This window comes from Panulirus ornatus, chromosome 73, assembly GCF_036320965.1.
Source record: "Panulirus ornatus isolate Po-2019 chromosome 73, ASM3632096v1, whole genome shotgun sequence".
Lineage (NCBI taxonomy): Eukaryota > Metazoa > Arthropoda > Malacostraca > Decapoda > Palinuridae > Panulirus > Panulirus ornatus.
This window is the reverse complement of record NC_092296.1, coordinates 12,509,796-12,537,747: the sequence shown is the minus strand read 5'-3', so window position 1 is coordinate 12,537,747 and position 27,952 is coordinate 12,509,796. Positions and strand designations below refer to the sequence as shown.

Here is a 27,952-nt window from a genome sequence, read left to right as displayed (position 1 = left end):
TAGTCCTCGGTGATTCCTCATATTATGAGGCAGGAAATAGTAGTAAGTGATTCCTCATATCATATGATGCAGGAATTAGTCTTCAGTGATTCCTCATATTATATGAAGCAAGAAGTGGTTCTGAATGATTCCTCATCATATAAGGCAGGTAGTAGTCCTCACTTATTCCTCATATTACATGATAATAGGAAGTAATCTTCGGTGATTCCTCATATGAGGCAGCAAGTAGCTCTCAGTGATTCCTCATATTATATGGGGGGAAGAAGTAGTCCTCAGTGATTCCTCATATTATATGAGGGAAGAAGTAGTCCTCAGTGATACCTTATATCATATGAGGCAGGTAGTAGTTCTCCTTTATTCTTCATATCATATGAGGCAGGTAGTAGTTCTCCTTTATTCTTCATATCATATGAGGCAGGAAGTGGTCCTCAGTGATTCCTCATATTACATGAGGCATGAAGTGGTCCTCAGTGATTCTTCAAACTATATAAAGCAAGGAATAGTCCTCAGTTATTCCTCATATCATATGAGGCAGGGAGTAGTCCTCAGTAATTCCTCATATTATGAGGCGGGATGTAACCTTCTGATTCCTCATATCATATAAAGAAGGAAGTAGTCCTCAATAATTCCTCATATCATATGAGGCATGAAGTAGTCCTCAGTGATTACTCACATCATATGAGGAGGAGAGTTGTCCTCGGTGATACCTCATATTATATGAGGCAGGAAGTAATCCTCAGTACAGGAGTTAACCTCTAGTGGAATTCCACGATCGTATATTGAAAAAAAAGAATCTCAGTGGATTTACATTTTTGTAAGGCTTGAAATAAATGCTCCAGAGAGTCCTTTCGTTATGAAACACGAATTAGTTCTTCGTGATTCCTCCATATTTAAGACTGGATAGCCCTGATTCTATAAATAATGAGCACAAAATCCTTGTGATTCCTCAGTTACATGAGCGGGAATATCCTCATGATTCCTCATTTACATGAGGCAGGATAATCCTAGTGATTCGCAGTTATATGAGGCAGGGATAAGTCCTCAGTGATTCCTCACATTCATGAGACAGGATACCCTCAGTGATTCTCATATATTGAGGCAGAGTAATCCTCAGTGATTCCTCACGTTATATGAGAAGGAAGTATCCTCAGTGATTCCTCATATTATATGAGGCAGGAAGTATCCTCAGTGATTCCTCATTATATGAGACAGGAAGTATCCTCAGTGATTCTCAATTTATATGAGGCAGGAAGTAATCCTCAGTGATTCCTCACGTTATATGAGACAGGAAGTAATCCTCAGTGATTCCTCATATTATATGAGGCAGGAAGTAATCCTCAGTGATTCCTCATATTATATGAGACAGGAAGTAATCCTCAGTGATTCCTCATATTATATGAGGCAGGAAGTAATCCTCAGTGATTCCTCACGTTATATGAGGCAGGAAGTAATCCTCAGTGATTCCTCACGTTATATGAGACAGGGAGTAATCCTGTGATTCGTCACGTTATATGAGGCAGGGAGTAATCCTCAGTGATTCCTCAAGTTATATGAGACAGGAAGTAATCCTCAGTGATTCCTCATATTATATGAGGCAGGAAGTAATCCTCAGTGATTCCTCACGTTATATGAGACAGGAAGTAATCCTCAGTGATTCCTCATATTATATGAGGCAGGAAGTAATCCTCAGTGATTCCTCACGTTATATGAGACAGGAAGTAATCCTCAGTGATTCCTCATATTATATGAGGCAGGAAGTAATCCTCAGTGATTCCTCACGTTATATGAGACAGGAAGTAATCCTCAGTGATTCCTCATATTATATGAGGCAGGAAGTAATCCTCAGTGATTCCTCACGTTATATGAAGCAGGAAATAATCCTCAGTGATTCCTCATATTATATGAGGCAGGAAGTAATCCTCAGTGATTCCTCACGTTATATGAAGCAGGAAATAATCCTCAGTGATTCCTCACGTTATATGAGACAGGGAGTAATCCTGTGATTCGTCACGTTATATGAGACAGGAAGTAATCCTCAGTGATTCCTCATATTATATGAGGCAGGAAGTAATCCTCAGTGATTCCTCACGTTATATGAAGCAGGAAGTAATCCTCAGTGATTCCTCATATTATATGAGGCAGGAAGTAATCCTCAGTGATTCCTCACGTTATATGAGACAGGAAGTAATCCTCAGTGATTCCTCACGTTATATGAGGCAGGAAGTAATCCTCAGTGATTCCTCACGTTATATGAGGCAGGAAGTAATCCTCAGTGATTCCTCACGTTATATGAGGCAGGAAGTAATCCTCAGTGATTCCTCACGTTATATGAGGCAGGAAGTAATCCTCAGTGATTCCTCACGTTATATGAAGCAGGAAGTAATCCTCAGTGATTCCTCATATTATATGAGGCAGGAAGTAATCCTCAGTGATTCCTCACGTTATATGAGACAGGAAGTAATCCTCAGTGATTCCTCACGTTATATGAGGCAGGAAGTAATCCTCAGTGATTCCTCACGTTATATGAGACAGGGAGTAATCCTGTGATTCGTCACGTTATATGAGGCAGGGAGTAATCCTCAGTGATTCCTCAAGTTATATGAGACAGGAAGTAATCCTTAGTGATTCCTCATATCATATGAGGCAGGAAGTAATTCTCAGTGATTCCTCATATCATATGAGGCAGGTAGTAGTCCTCACTTATCCTCATACTATGAGGCAGGGAGTAGTCCTCAGTGATTACTCGTGTTATATGAGGGAAATAGTCCTCGATGATTCCTCATATCATATGAGGCAGGTAGTAGTCCTTATACACTTCACATATTACATGAGGCATGAAGTAGTGCTCATTGATTCCTCATACTATATGAGGCATGACGTATTCCTCAGTTAATCCTCATATATGAGACAGGAACTAGTCCTTAGTGATTCCTCATATTATATGATGCCGGTAGTAGACTTCATTCCTCATATTATGAGGCAGGGAGTAGTCCTCAGTGATTCCTTATCTTAAATGAGGCAGGAAGTAATCCTCAGTTATTCGTGATGCCATATGAGGCAGGTAGTAGTTCTCACTTATTCCTCATATTATATGCGGCAGGAAGTAGTCCTATGTGATTCCTCATGTGAGGCAGACGGTTGTCTTCGGTGATTCCTCATATCGTATGAGGTATGAAGTAGTCCTCCTCATGTCATATGAGGCAGGTAGTAGTCCTCAATTATGTATATATAAGTGTATGGGGGTGGGTTGGGCCATTTCTTTCGTCTGTTTCCTTGCGCTACCTCGGTAACGCGGGAGATAGCGACAAAGCAAAATGATAATAATAATAAAATAATAATAATGATATAATAATAATAATAATAATAATAATAATAATAATAATAATAATAATAATAATAATAATAGTAATAATAACAATAATAAAAATGATAACAATTTCACGAGATTTGTGAGTAAATATTTATATTAATGGTCACTATGAGGGAGTAGTTTGTGTCACAGTGAACAAGAAGTTTGGAAGGTGATCTTGTGAGGCATGGCTGCGTTACCTGCAGGCACGGTGGAAGTCTTGACCACTATTAATCCCCGGAGAAAGACTCTGTCTGCAGCAGTAGGAGGCATCCTGCAGGAGACTGGCTTTCACACGGCGGAAAAATCAGCAATGGGCACCATGACGGAAATGCTGGAAAGCTGTAAGTTTGGTGTCGCTCCTGTCCAGTTTTACAGTGGTAGTCGTAGTGATTATGTTGGTCCCATTACCTATGGAAGCTACCACTGGAAATGACAGAATCCGTATATTTTGAGCTTATTTCATTAAACCTAATATTGGAAAAGTTCGGTATTTTTACAATTTACGACCCACAGAAGTTTATAGCCACAGACTAGAAACACTTATTCCTTAGGCTAGCTTTAGTTCATTAAATTGGAATGTACACCATCACTTTGCAAAATTTTCTGTGGGGTGGAATTCTGTAAAACTTTACATGATGGACATGTGTTCTTTGATTACTGGAATTTTATGAAAGTGGCAGTGATGAGTTCCTTATGAGGGAAAAGTCAGAAATATAAACGTCACTTTTGTTGGTTTGATATATTAGTTTCTCTCTTATGGATTCTTTGTTGCAAATGGAAAGAAAGATATGTGCATGGAATTCTTTCGTATCCTTCAAAGGATAAAAAAATGATGTCAAAATGTCATAGGTATTGCTCCTGTTCATTTATTATTTGCCGTATTTCATCAAAAGAGCAATGAATTCATTGTTTATACTGCCCACTATTCATTTGTAAGTGTTTGTACCCAGTAATTTACCTCAACTTCAGAGCCCTGCTCACTTGAAATTGGTGGAGATATAGGTGCTACACCTATGTAATAATGCATTCCTGAAAATGTCGTTGATTTTTATTATTTAGAAAGGTGGCATCTGTAAACTAAAAAATTACCCATACTGTGTGTAGAAGTGATGTAGTGAGTGGGATCTTAAATGGATGTAGCGTCCAACTCGGCCCATTGCCAATTCAGACCATTTCGAATGACCAACCTGGCCCGTCTGTTGTACCAACTTGGACCATATCAGATTACCAACTTGGCCCATCTGCCATACCAACTTGGACTATTTTGGACCTCTGACCACAGCCTTGCCCAAACTCTCTAATTAACAATCACCAACATTGGTCCCTTTTGGGTGTGTAAGGCATTACAGCAATATGGTCCTGATTCTTGTGCCTGTTACGCTTTTAAGATACAACACAACACGGCAGATGCTTCTCACCTTCAACTCTCTTCGTTCAGAGTCTTGTGGGACTATTGGGGAATATGCAGGGGGGTGAGGGGGGTAGATAAGCTAGTTTAAACCACTGCACTAGTTAGGGGTTACACACACACACACACACACACACACACACACACACAGACACACACACCGCAAGTTACAATCACAGCTGGACTTGGTGGGACTTATCAGCGGAAGTGGTTTCATATCGGCTGGACTTTGATGAGTTAGTGGTAACATAGCTGTTTGATGGTTGGTGTGTCTGAGCATAGTGCATCCCAGCAGGTAAGGTGACAGTATTTGTGTAGTGAGGTGTTTAAAATGGCGTGTTGCTTGGTATAATAGCACTGTTCTTTTAGAATATTAAATTATATGAGCTTTAAATCAAAGGTGCAGCAGGAGATTTGTGTATATGTGATGAATGTTGTAATACCAGATGTACTTTTATGGCTTCTAGCAAATGTTTTACTGCATATATCACACTATGGCATGTATGGGAAATTAGTATAACTAGTGAAGTATGATATGAAGAGCTTATGTATGTTGTATCACTAACTATCACAGAAGTGATTTTAAGAAATATGCGACTATCTAAGCACTGCAATGGTTGTCTGGGTGGAGGGCTGAAAGTTAAAGAAGTCACAATTGATTTATAAGCAAGTGTTGGCTGTGCTGTTCCGGACATCCTCCCAGATGTTGTTATCCATTGGGAACAGGCAGTTGGAGAAATATACAAGAACTTGGCCAAGTTTCATACACAAATGATGTGGGGACACATAAATATATAAAAAAATTACTTGCATTACCTAAGTGCCAGTTGAACACATTGAAGAACTCTTCATACACATTTACAGTAAAGCTCACAACTCCTCATCACCCTACTGGAGTACATCAGAAACTCATGGATTACTTCTGATATCTGGTCTCCATATGCATGGTGTGTATTTGGTAGATGTGTCCACACCAAAAATGATGTTGAAGGTTGGTATAATATATAATAGACTCAGTTTGAAGACTTGGAAAGGACAGCTCAGCTTCTACCTTCTCATCAAGCTGCTACATAATGAAGCCAGATTGATAAACCTCCAGGTGCACCTTCTTTCTAATGGGAAAGTTTTAAGAAAGCAATGGGACAAACACATAAAACATCATGGCCAACTTGTAAAATTCTGGGAAGAATTTAACATAGGTCAGAGGTCAGCAAAAAATCTACTGCGAGCAATTTCACATTACATTTTTGTTATTGTACTACAATGAATGATTAACTTATTTTATGTTCTCTGTGTGTATGTTTGTGTGTACCTTTTTTCATGTTAGCTGAGATGGCATGGGCAGCTGATATCCTAATCAAGGCCATCCCATTAACACTAAGTATATATTATTTTAATTTTCATACTTAATTGCTGTTTCCCGCATCAGCGAGATAGCACCAGGAAACAGACGATGAATGGCCCATAAACGCCCCTACACGCACATATACATTTACATACATATTGTCATATACATGCATATAAATACACAGACATATATACACATGTCCATATTCATACTTGCTTGCCGTCATCCATTCCTGTCACTACCCTGCCACACAGGAAATAGCATCCCCCCACTTCAGTGAGGTAGTACCAGGAAAAAAAAAAAAGGCTACATCGTTCACACTCAGTCTCTAGCTGTCATATGTAATGCACAGAAACCACAACTCCCTATCCACATCCAGGCCCCACTGACCTTTCCATGGTTTACACCGGATGCTTCACATGCCCTGGTTCAGTCCATTGATAGCACTTCGATCCCAGCATACCACATTGCTCCAATTCACTCTATTCCTTGCACGCCTCTCACCCTCCTGTGTGTTCAGGCCCTTATTGCTCAAAATCTTTTTCACTCCATCCTTCCACCTCCAATTAGGTCTCCCACTTCTCCTTGTTCCCTCCACCTCTGACACATACATCTCTTTGTCAATCTTTCCTCACTCATTCTCTCCATATGTTCAAATAATTTCAACACACCCTCCTCTGTTCTCTCGACCACACACTTTTTATTACCACACATCTCTCTTACCCTTTTATTACTTACTTGATCAAACCACCTCACAGCACATATTGTCCTCAAACATTTCATTTCCAACACATCCACATACAACCCTATCTGTAGCCCATACCTTGCAGCCATGTAACATTGTTGGAACCACTGTTCCTTCAAACATACCCATTTTTTGCTCTCCAAGATAACGTCCTCTCCTTCCACACATTCTTCATCACTCCCAGAACCTTCGCCCCCTCCCTCACCCTTTGACTCACTTCTGCTTCTATGGTTCAATCTACTGCTAGGTCCACTCCCAGATATCTAAAACACTTCACTACCTCCAGTTTTTCTCCATTCAAACTTACATCCCAATTAACTTGTCCCTCATCCCTACTGAGCCTAATAACCTTGCTCTTATTCATATTTACTCTCAACTTTCTCTTTTCACTCACTTTTCCAAGCGCAGTCACCTACCTCTGCAGTTTCTCACTTGAATCAGTCACCAGAGCTGTGTCATCAGTGAACAACAACTGACTCACTTCCCAGGCCCTGTCATCCACGACAGACTGCATACTCACCTCTCTCTCCAAAACTTGCATTTACCTCCCAAATCACCCCATCCATAAACAGATTGAACGACCATTGGGACATCACACACCCCTGCTGCAAACCGACATTCACTGGGAACCAGTCGCTCCCTTCCTACTCATACACATGCCTTACATACTTGGTAAAAACTTTTCACTCCTAGTAACTTACCTCTCACACGATATACTTTTAAAACCTTCCACAAAGCATCTCTTTCAGCCCCATCATATGCCTTCTCCAGATCCATAAATGCTACAAACAAATCCATCTGTTTTTCTAAGTATTTCTCACATACTTTCTTCAAAGCTAACACCTGATCCACACGTCCTCTACCACTTCTGAAACCACACTGCTCTTCCCCAGTCTTTTACCCTCTCAATCAATACCCTCTCATATATTTTCCCAGGAATACTCAACAAACTTATGCCTTTTTAGTTTGAACACTCACCTTTATCCCCTTTGTCTTTGTACATTGGCACTACGCATGCATCCCGCCAATCCTCACTCCATTCACCATTATCCATACATACATTCAGTACCCTTACCAACCAATCAACAACACAGTCACCCCCTTTTACAATAGATTCCTTTGCATACCATCCAAAGCTGCCACCTTGCTGGTTTTCATCTTCTGCAAAGCTTTCACTACCTCTTCTCTGTTTACCAAACCATTGTCTCTGACCCTCTCACTTCACACACCACCCTGACCAAAACATTTTATATCTGCAACTTTTATCATCAAACACAGTCAACAAACCCTCAAATTACTTACTCTGTCCCCTCACTTCATCACTACTTGTTTTGATCTCCCCACTTGCCCCCTTCTCTGATGTTCCCATCTATTCTCTTGTCTTGTGCATGTTATTTACCTCCTTCCAAAACATCTTTTTATTCTCCTTAAAATTTAATTATAGTCTCTCACCCCAACTCTTATTTGCCCTCTTTTTCACTTCTTGCACCTTTCTCTTGACCTCCTGCCTCTTTCTTTTATGCTTGTCCCAGTCATTTGCACTACTTACATGCAAGTATCATCCAAACACCTCTCTCTTCTCTTTCACTAACAGTCTTACTTCATCCCACCACTCACTACCCTTTCTAATCTGCCCACCTCTCACCTTTTTCATGCCACATGCATTTTTTGCTCAAGCCATCACTGCTTCCCTAAATACATCGCATTCCTCTCCCACTCCCTTCACGTCCTTTGCTCTCAACCTTTGCCATTCTACACTCAGTCTCTCCTGGTGCTTCCTCACACAAGTCTCCTTTCCAAGCTCACTTACTCTAACCACTGTCTTCTCCCCAACATTCTCTCTTCTTTTCTGGAAACCTCTACAAATCTTCACCTTTGCTTCCACAAGATAGTGATCAGACATCCCTCCAGCTGCCCCTTTTAGCACATTAACATCCTAAAGTCTCACCTTTACACGCTTATCAATTAACATGTAATCCAGTAAAGCCCTTTGACCATCTCTCTTACTCACATACATATACTTATGTATATCTCTCTTTTGAAACCAGGTATTCCTAATCACCAGTTCTTTTTCAGCACACAAATCCACAAGCTCTTCACCATTTCCATTTATAACACTGAACATCCCATGTATGCCAATTATACCCTCAACTGCCACATTACTCAGCTTTGCATTTAAATCACCCATCACTGTAACTCGATCTTGTGCATCAAAGCTGTTATCACACTTGCTCAGCTGCTCCCAAAGTGCCTCTCATAGTCTTTCTGTAGATATGTATATACATTTTTTTTAACTAATATACCTGCATATACATTTTTTTAACTTCTTTTAACTAACTCTGAATTTGCTTCTGTGCTTGTCATCTCTTGTGTTTCTATCCTCTAACTATGCTCCTATTGCCTTGACATCTCCCATTTCCAAAGTCTTTGAATCCCTTCCCAACTCTCATATCCTTAAACTCCTCAAAAATCACAATCTTCTCTCTTATCACCAGAATGGCTTCTTTAAGGCAAGATCCACTGGTAATGTTCTTTTCTATCTTGCTAATGTCTGGTCATCATCCCTGAAAGATTTTTGGGAGCCATCTGTAGTTGTTCTTGACAAATCTAAGGTTTTTGATTGGGTGTGGCATTGGGGTCTCATCTCTAAACTCCCTCTTTTGGCTTCCCTCCCTCACTTTGCTCCATATCTAGCTCCCTCTCCCACCAATCTATCTCTGAAGTCTTTCAAGCTTCTGTCCTGTCCCTTACACTTTTTCTCTTTTTTTTTTTGACAATTTTCTCTCCACGGCATTCATCCACAACCTTTGATTCTGCTCCTTTTCTCTTACTCAATCTACATCTCATATTGACACAGCTTCCTCAGTAAACTTAGGCTTTGACAGAATATCTCAGTGGGTAGACAAAATCTTGTTTAGTGCCTCCAAGACCCAATTTCTACTCATCTCTCTACGAAAAACTCCTCACAACTCTCGTCTTTCCTTTAACAGTTCTGTAGTTCCACCTCTTGACTCAATGAACGTGCTTGGTATTAGTGTAATGTCCACTCTGAGAAACCCCACATTACAGGAATAGCTAAGTCTCCCTCTAAAAACTGGATGTCCCGTTTAGATGTCGAAACCTCTTCTGAACAGTTGCTGTGTTTGTACAAGGGATTGATTCATTCTTGTATGGAGTGTTTCTCTCCCATTTTGGGTGGTTCTAGCTCTATATGCTTATTTGACAGAGTTAAGTCGAAAGCGATCCAACTTATAAACTGTTCCAGGCTAACTTCCAAACTTGACCCACTTGCCCTATTCCGCAGTGTTGGTTTACTTTCTTCTGTAGGTGTTACTTTGATCTCTGCTTCCGAGAGCTGGCTACTTGTGCGCCCCCACCACTAACTAGACCACACAATACTTGGCAAGCTGCTGCATCGCATGACTATTGTATGGCCATTGGGAACTCAGCGGTGGGCCATTTTAATACCTGCTTCTTTCCCTACATGTTGAAGCTTTGAAGCTCTCTACCTTCTCATGTTTTTTGCCATTAACTATAATCTGACACATTTCAAAAGACAAGTCTTTTGCTTCCTCCAAAATTTGTAAATGCTTTTCCTTGTCTTCCTCTATCCATTTCATAATTCTCTATATACTTCAATTAAGGTCCGACCTTGATCCATGACTGGAGCCTTCAACATAAAAGAAAAAATGGAAGGAATGAAAGTATGTTTTTTAAAAAGTTTAGTAAATGTCTCAATGTATATTAAGAAAATTGCTGTCTGTTTTCAAAAAGAAATAATAAACATTCAATGTCTTGTTAATTTATAATGGTGGGCCAAGTTGGTGATGGGACTAGTTGGCAGTAAGCTGAGTTGGCAATGGGCCGGCCAAGTTGGGCTGCAACCCATAAATGTAGCACTTTCAGCACCATCAATTTTAAGTTTTTCTAATGTAGTTAGGGCTTTGAAGTAGAGGGAAATTGTTGGGTAAATATATTGTAAATTAATAGATAGCTGAGAGCATAAGTAATGCATTCACAAAACTTTTGGGCAGATTAGAAAGGGTAGTGAGTGGTGGGATGAAGAAGTAAGATTGCTAGTGAAAGAGAAGAGAGAGACGTATGGATGATTTTTGAGGGAAGTAGCGCAAATGACTGGGAGATGTATAAAAGAATGAGGCAAGAGGAAAGGTGCAAGAGGTGAAAAAGAGGGCAAATTAGAGTTAGGATGGGAGAGTATCATTAAATTTAAGAGAGAATAAAAAGATGTTTTGGAAGGAGGTAAAGTGTGTAAGACAAGAGAACAAATGGGAACATTGGTGAAGGGGGCTAATGGGAAGGTAATAACAAGTAGTGGTGAAGTGAGAAGGAGGCGGAGTGAGTATTTTGAAGGTCTTTTGAATGTGTTTGATGATAGGGTGGTAGATATAGGGTGTTTTGGGTAGTGTGTGAAGTGAGAGGGTTAGGAAGAATGGTTTGGTAAACAGAGAAGAGTTAGTGAAAGCTTTGCGGAAGATGAAAGCCAGCAAGGCAGTGGGTTTGGATGGTGTGGCAGTGGAATTAATTAAAAAAGGGGTGCTTGTGTTGTTGATTGTTTGGTGAGGATATTCATTGTATGTATGGTTCATGGTGAAGTGCCTGAGGCTTGGCAGAATGCATGCATAGTGCCATTGTACAAAGGCAAAGGGGATAAAGTTGAGTGTTCAAATTACAGAGGTATAAGTTTGTTGAATATTCCTGGGAAATTTTGTGGGAGGGTATTGATTGAGAGGGTAAAGCCATGTGCAGAGCATCAGATTGGGGAAGAGCAGTGTGGTTTTAGAAGTGGTAGAGGATGTGTGAATCAGTTGTTTGCTGTGAAGGCTGTATGTGAGAAATACTGAGAAAGACAGAAGGATTTGTATGTAGCACTTATGGATCTGGAGAAGGCATATGATAAGAGTTGATAGAGATGCTTTGTGGAAGGTATTAAGAGTATATGGTGGGGGAGGTAAGGTGAAGCAGTGAAAAGTTTTTATCAAGGATGTAAGGCATGTGTACGAGTAGGAAGAGAGGAAAGTGATTGATTCCCAGTGAATGTCAGTTTGCTGCAGGGATGCATGATGTCTCCATGGTTGCAGGGATGCATGATGTCTCCATGGTTGTTTGATTTGTTTATGGATGGGGTTGTTAGGAAGATAAATACAAGAGTTTTGGAGAGAGGGGCAAGTATGCAGTCTGTTGTGGTATGAGAGGGTTTGGGAAGTGAGTCACTTGTTTTTCGCTAATGATACAGTGCTATTGGCCGATTTGGGTGAGAAACTGCAGAATTTGGTGACCAAGTTTGGAAAAGTGTGTGAAAGGAGAAATTTGAGAGTGAATATGAGTAAGAGCAAGGTTATTAGGTCCAGTAGGGTTGAGGAACAAGTGAATTGGGATATAAATTTGAATGGAGAAAAGTTGGAGGAAGCGAAGTGTTTTAGATATGTGGGAGTGGACTTAGCAGTGGATGGAAGTGGAAGCGAGTCACAGGGTGGGGGAGGGGGCAAAGGTTCTGGGAGCAATGTAGAATGTGTGGAAGGAGAGAATGTTATCCTGGAAAGCAAAAATGGGTATGTTTGAAGGAATAGTGGTTCCAACAATGTTATATGGCTGCGAGGCATAAGCTACAGATAGGGTTGTGCAGAGGAGGGTGGATCTGTTGGAAATGAAATGTTTGAGGACAATATGTGGTGTGAGGTGGTTTGATCGAGTAAGTAATGAAAGGATGAGAGAGAGGTGTGGTAATAAAAAGAGTGTGGTCGAGAGAGCAGAAGAGGGTGTATTGAAATGATTTGGTCGCATGGAGAGAATGAGTGAGGAAAGATTGACAAAGAGGATATATGTGTCAGAGGTAGAGGGAACGAGAAGTAAGAGACCAAATTGGAGGTGAAAGGATGGAGTGAAAAAGATATTGAGCAATCGGGGCCTGACCATACAGGAGAGTGAAAGACATGCAAGGAATAGAGTGAATTGGAACGATGCTATATACCGGGGTCGACATGCTGTCAATGGATTGAATCAGGGTGTCTGGGGTAAACCATGGAAAGTTTTGTAGGGCCTGGATGTTTAAGGGGAGCTGTGATTTTGGTACATTACTCATGACAGCTAGAGACTGAGTGTGAACGAATGTGGCCTTTGTATCTTTTCATAGTACTATCTCGTGCCGCATGGAGGGAGGGGGGGGGTGCTGTGTCATGTGTAGCAGGTTGGCACTGGGAATGGATGAAGGCAGCAAGTATGAATATGTACATGTGTATATATGTATATGTCTGTGTATGTATTTGTGTATACGTTGAAATGTTTTTTTTTTTTACACTATTCGCCATTTCCCACATTAGCGAGGTAGTGTTAAGAACGGGACTGAGCCTTTGAGGGAATATCCTCACTTGACCCCCTCCTCTGTTCCTTCTTTAGGAAACCTAAAAACGAGAGGGGAGGATTTCCAGCCCCCCACTCCCTTGCCTTTTAGTTGCCTTCTACCACATGCAGGGAATATGTGGGAAGTATTCTCTCTTCTCTATCCCCAGGGATATGTTGAAATTTATAGACATGTATATGTGTGTGTGTGGGCGTTTATGTATATACATGTGTATGTGGGTGGGTTGGGCCATTCTTTTTTCTGTTTCCTTGCGCTACCTCGCTCATGCAGGAGACAGCGACTAAATATGATAAAAAAGATATTAATGCTATGTGGATTGGGGAGAAAGAATTCTGCGTGTCATAGAAGTTGACTTAAGAGGAGCAGAGTGGGTGGCTGGAAATCTTACCCTTCTATATGACTTTCCAAAAGAAAGAATAGAGCCAGGAGCCAAGTAAGGATTTTTTTTCCCTCTAAGGCTCTGTCATCTAATCTTGGCAGTACCCTGTTTAAGCAGGAAATGACAATTATATGTGAAAAAGGGGTATCAAATTGATCTTAATTATGAGTACCTCACACAGGGTCAGATTTTCTTATATCTATTGACATCGGAAATCTCTGTGTATGTTTTGATGACAAAACTTTACTGATAATAGAACCCACAAGGTATTTAAAACAGGCAGGTCATCTTTATTCTTTATAGAGAATGGTTTTGTGAAGAGAGAAGAGGTAGTGAAAGCTTTGCGGAAGATGAAATCCAGCAAGGTGGCAGGTTTGGATGGTATTGCGATCAAATTTATTAAAAAAGGGGGTGACTGTGTTGATTGGTTGTTAAGGATATTCATTATATGCATGGACCATGATGAAGTGCCTGAAGATTGGCAGAATACTTGCATAGTGCCATTGTACAAAGGCAAAGGAGATAAAGGTTAGTGTTCAAACTACAGAGGCATAAATTTGTTGAGTATTCTTGGGAAATAATATGGGAGGGTATTGATTGAGAGGGTGAAGGCATAAACAGAGCATCAGGCTGGGGAAGAGCAGTGTGGTCCCAAAGTGGTAGAGGCTGTGTGGATCAGATGTTTGCTTTGAAGAATATATGTGAGAAATACTTAGAAAAACAAATGGATTTGTATGTAGCATTTATGGATCTGGAGATGGCATATGATAGGGTTGATAGAGATGCTTTGTGGAAGGTTTTAAGAGTATATGGTGTGGGAGGTAAATTGCTAAAAGCAGTGAAAATTTTTTACCAAGGATGTAAGGCATGTTTACGAGTAGGAAGAGAGGAGAGTGATTGGTTCTCAGTGAATGTCGGTCTGTGGCAAGGGTGAGTGATGTCTCCATGGTTGTTTAATTTATTCATGGATGGGGTTGTTAGGGAGGTAAATGCAAGAGTTTTGGAGAGAGGGGCGAGTATGCAGTCGGTTGTGGTATGAGAGGGCTTGGGTAGTGAGTCAGTTGTTCGCCAACGATACAGCTCTCGTGGCTGATTTGTGTGAGAAACTGCAGAGGTTGGTGGCCAAGTTGGGAAAAGTGTGTTAAAGGATTAGGCTGAGAGTAAATGTGAATAAGAGCAAGGTTATTAGGTTCGGTAGGGTTGAGGGACAAGTAAATTTAGATGTAAATTTAAATGGAGAATAGTTAAGAGGAAGTGAAGTGTTTTAGATATCTGGGATTGGACTTAGCAGCAGATTAAACCATGGAAGTGGAAGTGAGTCATGGGATGGGGGACGGGGCAAAGTTTCTGGGAGCAGTGAAGAATGTGTGGAAGGAGAGAACTTTATCTCGGAGAGCAAAAATGGGTATGTTTGAAGGAATAGTGGTTCCAACAGTGTTATGTGGTTGCGAGGCATGGGCTGTAGATAGAATTGTACAGTGGAGGGTAGATATGTTGGAAATGAAATGTTTGAGGACAATATGTGGTGTGAGGTGGTTTGATCGAGTAAGTAATGTCAGGGTACGAGAGATTTTTGGAAATAAAAAGAGTATAGTTGAGAGAGCAGAAGAGGGTTTGTTGAAATGGTTTGGACATATGGAGAGAATGAGTGAGGAAAGATTGACAAAGAGGATATATTTGTCAGAGGGCAGGGGGAGACCAAATTGGAGGTGGAATGATGGAGTGAAAAATATTTTGAACGTTTGGGGCCTGAACATACAGGAGGATGAAAGGCGTGCAAGGAATAGAGTGGATTGGAATGATGTGGTATACCTTGGTCGACGTTCTGTCAGTGGATTGAACCAGGGCATGTGAAACGTCTGGGGTAAACCATGGAAAGTTCTTTAGGGCCTGGATGTGGATAGGGAGCTGTGGTTTTGGTGCATTACACATGACAGCTAGAGTCTGAGTGTGAACGAATGTGGCCTTTTTGTCTGTTTTCCTGGCACTACCTCGCTGAAGCAGGGGATGGCAATGCTGTTATCCTGTGGGGTGGGATTGTAACAGGAATGGCTGAAGGCAAGCAAGTATGAATATGTACATGCCTATGTATGTAATGTTTGAGTATGTGTATGTATATATATGTACATATGAGTGGATGGGCCATTCTTCGTCAGTTACCCGACGCTAACTCACTGACATGGAAACAGTGATTATTTTTTTCATACTGTTCACCATTTCCCGCTTTACTAGGTAGTGATAAGAACAGAGGATTGAGCGTTTGAGGGAATATCCTCACTTGGCCCCTTTCTCTGTTCCTTCTTTTTGGAAAATGAAAAAAGAAAGGGGAGGATTTCCAGCCCCCTGCTCCCTCCCCTTTAGTCGCCTTCTATGAAACGCAGGTAATATGTGGAAAGAATTCTTTCTCCTCTATCCCCAGGGCTTATGTATGATAAATAACAAGTAGATAAATACTTATTTCTATTGTACACTACTTTTTTTTTTTTTTCCGCTGTCTCCCGCGTTTGCGAGGTAGCGCAAGGAAACAGATGAAAGAAATGGCCCAACCCACCCCCAGACACATGTATATACATACATCCACACACACAAATATACATAACTACACAGCTTTCCATGGTTTACCCCAGACGCTTCACATGCCTTGATTCAATCCACTGACAGCATGTCAACCCCGGTATACCACATCGCTCCAATTCACTCTATTCCTTGCCCTCCTTTCACCCTCCTGCATGTTCAGGCCCCGATCACACAAAATCTTTTTCACTCCATCTTTCCACCTCCAATTTGGTCTCCCTCTTCTCCTCGTTCCCTCCACCTCCGACACATATATCCTCTTGGTCAATCTTTCCTCACTCATTCTCTCCATGTGCCCAAACCATATCAAAACACCCTCTTCTGCTCTCTCAACCACGCTCTTTTTATTTCCACACATCTCTCTTACCCTTACGTCACTTACTCGATCAAACCACCTCACACCACACATTGTCCTCAAACATCTCATTTCCAGCACATCCATCCTCCTGCGCACAACTCTATCCATAGCCCACGCCTCGCAACCATACAACATTGTTGGAACCACTATTCCTTCAAACATACCCATTTTTGCTTTCCGAGATAATGTTCTCGACTTCCACACATTCTTCAAGGCTCCCAGAATTTTCGCCCCCTCCCCCACCCTATGATCCACTTCCGCTTCCATGGTTCCATCCGCTGCCAGATCCACTCCCAGATATCTAAAACACTTCACTTCCTCCAGTTTTTCTCCATTCAAACTCACCTCCCAATTGAATTGACCCTCAACCCTACTGTACCTAATAACCTTGCTCTTATTCACATTTACTCTTAACTTTCTTCTTTCACACACTTTACCAAACTCAGTCACCAGCTCCTGCAGTTTCTCACATGAATCAGCCACCAGCGCTGTATCATCAGCGAACAACAACTGACTCACTTCCCAAGCTCTCTCATCCCCAACAGACTTCATACTTGCCCCTCTTTCCAAAACTCTTGCATTCACCTCCCTAACAACCCCATCCATAAACAAATTAAACAACCATGGAGACATCACACACCCCTGCCGCAAACCTACATTCACTGAGAACCAATCACTTTCCTCTCTTCCTACACGTACACATGTCTTACATCCTCGATAAAAACTTTTCACTGCTTCTAACAACCTGCCTCCCACACCATATACTCTTAATACCTTCCACAGAGCATCTCTATCAACTCTATCATATGCCTTCTCCAGATCCATAAATGCTACATACAAATCCATTTGCTTTTCTAAGTATTTCTCACATACATTCTTCAAAGCAAACACCTGATCCACACATCCTCTACCACTTCTGAAACCACACTGCTCTTCCCCAATCTGATGCTCTGTACATGCCTTCACCCTCTCAATCAATACCCTCCCATATAATTTACCAGGAATACTTAACAAACTTATACCTCTGTAATTTGAGCACTCACTCTTATCCCCTTTGCCTTTGTACAATGGCACTATGCACGCATTCCGCCAATCCTCAGGCACCTCACCATGAGTCATACATACATTAAATAACCTTACCAACCAGTCAACAATACAGTCACCCCCTTTTTTAATAAATTCCACTGCAATACCATCCAAACCTGCTGCCTTGCCGGCTTTCATCTTCCGCAGAGCTTTTACTACCTCTTCTCTGTTTACCAAATCATTTTCCCTAACCCTCTCACTTTGCACACCACCTCGACCAAAACACCCTATATCTGCCACTCTATCATCAAACACATTCAACAAACCTTCAAAATACTCACTCCATCTCCTTCTCACATCACCACTACTTGTTATCACCTCCCCATTTGCGCCCTTCACTGAAGTTCCCATTTGCTCCCCTTGTCTTACGCACTTTATTTACCTCCTTCCAGAACATCTTTTTATTCTCCCTAAAATTTAATGATACTCTCTCACCCCAACTCTCATTTGCCCTCTTTTTTCACCTCTTGCACCTTTCTCTTGACCTCCTGTCTCTTTCTTTTATACATCTCCCACTCAATTGCATTTTTTCCCTGCAAAAATCGTCCAAATGCCTCTCTCTTCTCTTTCACTAATACTCTTACTTCTTCATCCCACCACTCACTACCCTTTCTAATCAACCCACCTCCCACTCTTCTCATGCCACAAGCATCTTTTGCGCAATCCATCACTGATTCCCTAAATACATCCCATTCCTCCCCCACTCCCCTTACTTCCATTGTTCTCACCTTTTTCCATTCTGTACTCAGTCTCTCCTGGTACTTCCTCACACAGGTCTCCTTCCCAAGCTCACTTACTCTCACCACCCTCTTCACCCCAACATTCACTCTTCTTTTCTGAAAACCCATACAAATCTTCACCTTAGCCTCCACAAGATAATGATCAGACATCCCTCCAGTTGCACCTCTCAGCACATTAACATCCAAATGTCTCTCTTTCGCGCGCCTGTCAATTAACACGTAATCCAATAACGCTCTCTGGCCATCTCTCCTACTTACATAAGTATACTTATGTATATCTCGCTTTTTAAACCAGGTATTCCCAATCATCAGTCCTTTTTCAGCACATAAATCTACAAGCTCTTCACCATTTCCATTTACAACACTGAACACCCCATGTATACCAATTATTCCCTCAACTGCCACATTACTCACCTTTGCATTCAAATCACCCATCACTATAACCCGGTCTCGTGCATCAAAACCACTAACACACTCATTCAGCTGCTCCCAAAACACTTGCCTCTCATGATCTTTCTTCTCATGCCCAGGTGCATATGCACCAATAATCACCCATCTCTCTCCATCAGCTTTCAGTTTTACCCATATTAATCGAGAATTTACTTTCTTACATTCTATCACATGCTCCCACAACTCCTGTTTCAGGAGTACTGCTACTCCTTCCCATGCTCTTGTCCTCTCACTAACCCCTGACTTTACTCCCAAGACATTCCCAAACCACTCTTCCCCTTTACCCTTGAGCTTCGTTTCACTCAGAGCCAAAACATCCAGGTTCCTTTCCTCAAACATACTACCTATCTCTCCTTTTTTCACATCTTGGTTACATCCACACACATTTAGGCACCCCAATCTGAGCCTTCGAGGAGGATGAGCACTCCCCGCGTGACTCCTTCTTCTGTTTCCCATTTTAGAAAGTTAAAAAAAAAAAAAAAAATATGAGGGGAGGATTTCTGGCTCCCCGCTCCCCCACATTTTCCCATTTCCTCATAAGCATAACCATATTGGAAAGTGTTTTTAGGAAAAAAAAAAAAAAAAGGAAAATCCTTTACCATGTGCCTTTTTCTTCTCTTCCAGAGCATTTGTAATCTCTTATGTCCACCATGTATTTCTATATCTTTTCCTATATCTCAAGACTTTGTGTCTAACTACTAATTCAGTAACCTTTATTAGTCTTTCTCTACACATTTTAAACACCTCATTCACATATTTACTGCACTTCCATCAAAACTTTCAGTCACCTTCCTTTCATTTTCCTTTCTGAATTTTTAGATTAATCTTGTTTACCAACACTTTACCTCTTCAGTCCTCCTCACACCGTACCATACAGACATCCACAAGATAACTTCCAATCTCAATAACTCCAGGTACTATCCATTTACTAGCTATCTTGCCAGTTTCATCGCATCCTACCTTGGCATTCATATCACCCATTACAACCACCTTTCTCTCATTCTCAAAACCTTTTATAGTCATTGAGATTTCTCCAGAAGTGTTCCATTTCATCCTTACCTCACACAGTCTTCATATTCACAAGACAGTTCCAGTCTTTCCTTTCACCCACACTATTCTAGACCCATTCCAACCTTACTTTGTAAGACTCTTTCACACTCGGTGATAATGGAATTACACATCCTTCTTTCCCTCCTACCTGATCATTTTTATTCATTTCCGTCCATACATTTCCTTCCATGCCCTCCTGTAACTTAACTCATCACTTCCATTTTCACTTCATACACCATATTGAAGGATTTGGATTTCCCCAACCCCCAGAACATCCAAATTATGACTTAAATTTCCCCACAAGCTCCCTCCTTTTATTCTTACCAGGGATCCCATTTACACTCATCATCACCCTCAATTGCTTGTCCCTTTTACTCCTTGGCATGATTGGCAAAATCTAGTGCTGCTTCTTATCCTTTTGTGTCTCACCTTCGACAGGCCACTAGCAGAGGGCAACTCCAGTGCAGTGTTTTCCAGTCAGTGGGTCTCCCAAACCGTCTGAAAAACTAAAAACCTCAGCACACCTCAAGTGTTTGTGTATATTTAAAAAAGATACTATTATTATGCCCTAATGGAGTTAGACAATGCCTTCTTCTTCAGTTCCACCACTAAGGGTGTAATAACAAGGTTACCATGAGAGGGTGGAGTGAGAATTTAGATACTCTTGAAAACTAGAGCATCCCTTGAGGCATTGGAATTTTAAAACTTTTCTCAATTTTGTGCCTGCCACAATAGCATGACCTCCTAACTGCATTGGTTACAATACTGCCACTGCCCAAAGCAGTGGCAATGAATTATATCATTACAGTATTCTTTCTTGGCAGCGGGGGGCTGGAAATCCTCCCCTCTTGCTTTTTTTTTTTTTTTTTTTTTCAATTTTCCCAAAGAAGGAACAGAGAAGGGGGCCAGGTGAGGATATTCCCTCAAAGGCCCAGTCCTCTGTTCTTAACGCTAATGCGGGAAATGGCTAATAGCATGAAAGAAAGAAAGAAAGTATTCTTTCTTCCCTGTCTCCAAGGATAGAAGTAAAATTGGTTTTGTAAAATCACTGGAGAATGTCTATCCAAAAATATTTTGTCTTTGGAGATGGGGCAAATGGGGAAGTGGCAGAGATTTGATGAAAAGATGGGCAAATGGGAAATGGCAGAGGTTTATTGAAAAGGAGATGGAATGAGTACTCTGAAGGATTATTGAATTTGTTTGATGATATGGAGACGATTGTAGGTTGTTTAGGTTGGGGAGATATGCAAAGTGAGAGTTATGGCAAGAGGTTTAGTGTTAAGTGAAGAAGTTTTGAAAGCCTTGCATAAGATTAAATGTGACAAAGTGGCTGGAGTGGATGGTATTGCAGTTGAATTGCTGAAGAAATGTAGTGACTATGTTTTTGATTGGTTTATAATAAGAATTTTCTTTGTATGTATGGATCATGATGAGGTGCTTGAGAATTGATGGAATGCATGTATAGTGCCTTTGTATAAAGGCATGGGGGAGAAAGGTGGGTGTTTGAATTTCAGTCTCTAAGTTAGTTAAGTTTTACTTGGTAATTTGTATGCAGGAATGGTGACTGAGAGGATGGTGGCATGCACAGAGTATTAGACTGGGGGGAACATTGTAGTTTCAGGAGCAGTAGAGGATGTGTGGATTGGATGTTTGCTTTATGGAATGCATGTGAGAAATACTAGAGAAAAAGGATTTGTATGTGGCATTTATGGACCTGGAGAAAACATATGATGAGGTTGATACAGATGTGTTGTTGAAGGTATTACAAATAATACTATAGCATGGAAGGAAAGGTGTTAGAATTTTAAAGTTTTACCAGGCCAGTAACATGAATGAGTAGAAAGAGAAGAGCAAGAGTGGTTTCAGGTTAAGGTGGGTTTGTGATAGGGGTGTTTGATATCATCATGGCCGTTTAATCTATTTATTGATGGGTTGGTGAAGTTGGTAAATGCAAGGGTCTAGGAGAAAGGAACAGGTATGCTTCCATTGGGGGTGGGAAGACCTTTGAGGTGAGTCATTGTTTGCTGATGACACAGTTGCAAAGTTAAGTAAGAAACAGCAAAATTTGGTGTTAGCTTGGGAGAATGTGTGACAGGAGAAAGTTGCAAGTCAGTTGGAATAGAAGGCAAGGTTATTGTGTTTAGCACCACAAAGAGACAGGTTAGAGTAGTGTGAGTTTGATGAGAGAAAATTAGAGGAAGTGAAGTGTTTTAGGTACTTTGGGAATGGACTTGTAAGCAAATGAAACTATGGGAGCTGAGGTGAATCATAGTATGGGTTAAGGGGTTTGAAGATTTTGGGAACCTTGAGGAATGGGTGGAAAGAGAAGACACTTTCTGGAAAGGCAAAGATGGCTATGTTTAGAAATGCAGTATTATAGTCCTGATGTTATGTGAATGCTAGGCATGGGCTGTAGGTAAGAAGGTTTAGAAAGGGGTGAATACGTCAGAAATGAAATGCTTAAAAACAATATGTGGTGTGAAGAGGGTTGATCGATTGAAGTATGATAGGGTAAGGTAAAGGTGTTTAATAACAAGAGTATAGTTAGAGTTGAAGAGGGTGCACTGAAATAGTTTGGATATATGAAGATAATGAGTGAGGAAAGGTTGACAAAGGTTATATGTCATGTAGAGGGGTATAGTTGAAGACTAAGCTGGACATGGAAGGATGGACTGAAAAATGTTTTAACTGGGTAGGATCTGAACATGGAGGAGGATGAAGGGCATGTATTGGATAGAGTGAATTGGAATGATGAAGTATGCAAGGGGTAGCAAACTGTCAGTGGATGTAACTTGGGCATGGTAAGTGGCTGTAGGAAATCATAGAAAGATTTGTTGGGCCTGGTTGGGGATGGAGGCTTTGAAACTGTCAGTGGATGTAACTTGGGCATGGTAAGTGGCTGTAGGAAATCATAGAAAGATTTGTTGGGCCTGGTTGGGGATGGGGGCTTTGGTATCAGTGCACTGCATGTTACCGCTAGAGTATGGATGTGAACAAATATGGCCTTTATTCTTCTGTTCCTGGCACTACCTTGCAAACAGGTTGGAAAAAAAAGAAAATATTTCTGTGAAAGAGTCCTGGTAGTACCCAGTACCTATCTGTAGGCTCCTGTGCCAAACAGCTGTTTTTCTTACATACCCTTCACAGTTTCCCTTGTTAGTGAAGTAGCAAGAGGAACTGTTGACAAAAGGCTACATTTGCTCACATCCATGCTCTACGTGTCGTATGTAGTGCACAAAAACCACAGCTCTCAATCCACAACTAGCCCCTACAGACCTTTCCATGGTTTACCCTGGCTGTTTCACATGCCTTGGTTCAGTCCATTAACAGCACATCGACCCCTCTATACCACATCATTCCAATTTGCTCTAACCCGAGAATGCCCTTGAAACACCCTTCTACATGTTTGGGACTTGGTCACTCAAAATCTTTTTCACTTCACCCTTCCATCTCCAGTTTGGTTTCCCTGTTCTCGCTTTCTCCACTTCTCACACATCCTTTTTGTAAACCTCTCGTCACTCACTCTCCTCATATGTCCCAACCATTTTTGGGGCATCCTTTTCAGCTGTCCCAGCCACACTCTTTATATAACCATACCTCTCTTTTAATCTCTTAATACTTTGTCAGTTAAACCACCTCACACCACATATTGTCCTCAGACATTAATTTCCAACCCTTCCGCCATCCTCTGCAAAGCCTCATCTATAGCCCATGCCTTGCATTCATATTATTATTATCATTATTATACTTAATCACTGTTTCCAGCGTCAGGGAGGTAGCTTCAGGAAATGGAGAAAGAATGGCCCATCCACTCATACACACAGAAGAGAACATATGGGAACATCGGTGAAGGGTGCTAATGGGGAGGTGATAACAAGTAGTGGTGATGTGAGAAGGAGATGAAGTGAGTATTTTGAAGGTTTGTTGAATGTGTTTGATAGAGTGGCATATATGGGGTGTTTTGGTCGAGATGGTGTGCAAAGTGCGAGGGTCAGGGAGAATGATTTGGTAAACAGAGAAGAGGTAGTCAAAGCTTTGCGGAAGATGAAAGCCGGCAAGGCAGCGGGTTTAGATGGTATTGCAGTGGAATTTATTAAAAAAGGGGGTGAATGGTTGGTGAGGATATTTAATGTATGTATGACTCATGGTGAGGTGCTTGAGGATTGGCGGAATGCATGCATAGTGCCTTTGTACAAAGGTAAACGGGATAAAGGTGAGTGCTCAAATTACAGAGGTATAAGTTTGTTGAGTATTCCTGGGAAATTATATGGGAGGGAATTGATTGAGAGGGTGAAGGTATATACAGAGCATCAGATTGGGGAAGAGCAGTGTGGTTTCAGAAGTGGTAGAGGATGTGTGGATCAGATGTTTGCTTTGAAGAATTTATGTGAAAAATACTTAGAAAAGCAAATGGATTTGTATGTAGCATTTATGGATCAGGAGAAGGCATATGATAGAGTTGATGGAGATGCTCTGTGGGAGGTATTAAGAATATATGGTTTGGGAGGCAAGTTGTTAGAAGCAGTGAAAAGTTTTTATCGAGGATGAAAGGCATGAGTATGAATAGGAAGAGAGGAAAGTGATTGGTTCTCAGTGAATGTTGGTTTGCAGCAGGGGAGCGTGATGTCTCCACGGTTGGTTAATTTGTTTATGGATGGGGTTGATAGGGAGGTGAATACAAGAGTTTTGGAAAGAGGGGCAAGTATGCAGTCTGTTGTGGATGAGAGTGCTTGGGAAGTGAGTCAGTTGCTGTTCGCTGATGATACAGCGCTGGTGGCTGATTCGGGTGAGAAAGAGCAGAAGCTGGTGACTGAGTTGGGTAAAGTTTGTGAAAGAAGAAAGCTGAGAGTAAATGTGAATAAGAGCAAGGTTATTTGGTACAGTAGGGTTGAGGGACACGTCAATTGGGAGGTAAGTTTGAACGTAGAAAAACTGGAGGAAGTGAAGTGTTTTAGATAAGTGGGAGTGGATTTGGCAGTGGATGGAACCATGGAAGCAGAAGTGAATCATAACTTGGGAGAGGGGGCGAAACCACTTTCCATGGTTTACCCCAGATGCTTCACATGCCCCGCTTCAATCTATTGACAGCACGTCTACCCCGGTATAATACATCATTCCAATTCATTCTATTCTTTGCATGCCTTTCACCCTCCTGCATGTTCAGGCCCCGATCACTCAGAATCTTTTTCACTCGATCTTTCCAACTCCAGTTAGGTCTTCCACTTCTCCTCGTTCCCTCCACCTCTGACACATATATCCTCTTTGTCAATCTTTCCTCACTCATTCTCTCCATGTGACCAAACCATTTCAACACACCCTCTTCTGCTCTCTCAACCACACACTTTTTATTACCACACATCTCTCTTACCCTTTCATTACTTACTCGATCAAACCACCTCACACCACATATTGTCCTCAAACATCTCATTTCCAGCACATCCACCCTCCTCCGCACAACTCTATCTATAGCCCACGCCTTGCAACCATATAACATTGTTGGAATCACTATTCCTTCAAACATACCCATTTTTGCTTTCCAAGATAATGTTCTCAACTTCCACACATTCTCCAATGCTCCCAGAACTTTCACCCCCTTCCCCACTCTATGATTCACTTCCGCTTCCATGGTTCCATCCGCTCCCAAATCCACTCCCAGATATCTAAAACACTTAACTTCCTCCAGTTTTTCTTCATTCAAACTTACCTACCAATTGACTTGTCCCTCAACCCTACTGTACCTATTAAATCTTGCTCTTATTCACATTTACTCTCAGCTTTCTTTCACACACTTTACCAAACTCAGTCACCAGCTTCTGCACTTTCTCACCCGAATCAGCCACCAGCACTGTATCATCAGCGAACAACAACTGACTCACTTCCCAAGCTCTCCCATCCACAACAGATTGCATACTTGCCCCTCTTTCCAAAACTCTTGCATTCACCTTCCTAACCACCCCATCCATAAACAAATTGAACAACCATGGAGACATCACGCACCCTTGCCGCAAACAAACATTTGCTGAGAACCAGTCAATTTCCTCTCTTCCTACACGTACACATCCTTACATCCTCGATAATCAATTTTCACTGCTTCTAACAACTTACCTCCCACACTATATATTCTTAATACCATCCACAGAGCATCTCCATCAACTCTATCGTATTCCTTCTCCAGATCCATAAATGCTAAATACAAATCCATTGGCTTTTCTAAGTATTTCTCACATACATTTTTCAAAGCAAACACCTGGTCCACACATCCTCTACCACTTCTGGAACCACACTGCTCTTCCCCAGTCTGATGCTCTGTACATGCCTTTACCCTCTCAATGAATACCCTCCCATATAATTTCCCAGGAATACTCAACAAACTTATACGTCTGTAATTTGAGCACTCACTCTCATCTCCTTTGCCTTTGTACAATGGCACTATGTAAGCATTCCACCAGACCTCAGGCACCTCAGCATGACTCATACATACATTAAATAACCTTACCAACCAGTCAACAATACAGTCACCCCCTTTCTTCAATAAATTCCAGTGCAACACCATCAAAACCTGCTGTCTTGCTGGCTTTCATCTTCTGCAAAGCTTTTACTTCCTCTCCTCTGTTTACCAAATCATTCTCCCAAAACCTCTCACTTTGCACACCACCTTGACCAAAACACCCTATATCTGCCACTCAGTCATCAAACACATTCAACAAACCTTCAAAATACTCACTCCATCTTCTCATATCACCACTACTTGTTATCACCTCCCCATTAGCCCCTTTCACTGATGTTCCCATTTGTTCCTTTGTCTTATGCACTTTATTTACTTCCTTCCAAACTCTCATTTGCCCTCTTTTTTGGCCTCTTGCACCTTTCTCTTGACCTCCTGTCTCTTTCTTTTATACATCTCCCACTCATTTGCATTATTTCCTTGCATAAATTGTTCAAATGCCTGTCTCTTCTCTTTCACTAATAATCTTACTTCTTCATCCGACCACTCACTACCCTTTCTAATCTGGTCACCTCCCATGTTTCTCATGCCACAAGCATCTTTAGCACAAGCCATCACTGCTTCCCTAAATACATCCCATTCCTCCTCCACTCCCTTTGCATCCTTTGTTCTCACCTTTTTCCATCCTGTACTCACTCTCTCCTGGTACTTCCTCACACAAGTCTCCTTCCCAAGCTCACTTGCTCTCACCACTCTCTTCACCCCAGTATTCTCTCTTTTCTGAAAACCTCTACAAATCTTCACCTTAGCCTCCACAAGATAATGATTAAACATCCCTCCAGTTGCACCTCTCAGCACATTACCATGCAAAAGTCTCTCTTTCATGCACCTATCAATTAACATGTAATCCAATAATGCTCTCTGGCCATCTCTCCTACTTACATATGTATACTTATGTATATCTCTTTTTAAACCAGGTATTCCCTATCACCAGTCCTTTTTCAGCATATAAATCTACAAGCTCTTCATCATTACCATTTACAACACTGTACACCCAATGTACACCAATTATTCCCCCAACTGCCACATTACTCACATTTGCATTCAAATCACCCATCACCATAACCCGGTCTCGTGCATCAAAATACTAACACATTCACTCAGCTGCTCCCAAAACACTTGCCTCTCATGATTTTTCTTCTCATGCCCAGGTGCATGTGTACCAATAATCACCCATCTCTCTCCATCCACTTTCAGTTTTACCCATATCAATCTAGAGTTTCCTTTCCGACACTCTATCACTAACAAATCCTCTCACTAACCCCTGACTTTACTCCCAAGACATTCCCGAACCACTCTTGCCCTTTACCCTTGAGCTTTGTTTCACTCAATGCCAAAACATCGAGGTTCCTTTCCTGAAACATACTACCTACTACTTTTTTCTCATCTTGGTTACATCCACACACATTTAAACACCCCAATCTGAGCCTTCGAGGAGGATGAGCACTCCTTGCGCGACTCCTTCTTCTGTTTCCCCGTTTAGAAAGTTAAAATAGGAGGGGAGGTTTTCTAGGCCCCGCTCCCATACCCTTTAGTCACCTTCTATGACACGTGAGGAATGCGTGTGAAGTATTCTTT

At 41.4% G+C, this 27,952-nt stretch overlaps 1 protein-coding gene across 1 annotated transcript in view; it reads left to right on the top strand.

Moving 5' to 3' along the window:
- The first annotated feature begins 3,463 nt into the window (after positions 1-3,463).
- The window catches only part of Taf8 (TBP-associated factor 8), a 113,015-nt gene continuing 88,526 nt past the window's right edge, over positions 3,464-27,952 (top strand). The window contains exon 1 of the mRNA XM_071661480.1: positions 3,464-3,693. Coding sequence (XP_071517581.1) covers positions 3,537-3,693 — 157 coding nt within the window. The 5' untranslated portion in view covers positions 3,464-3,536. The remainder of the gene's footprint in view (positions 3,694-27,952) is intronic.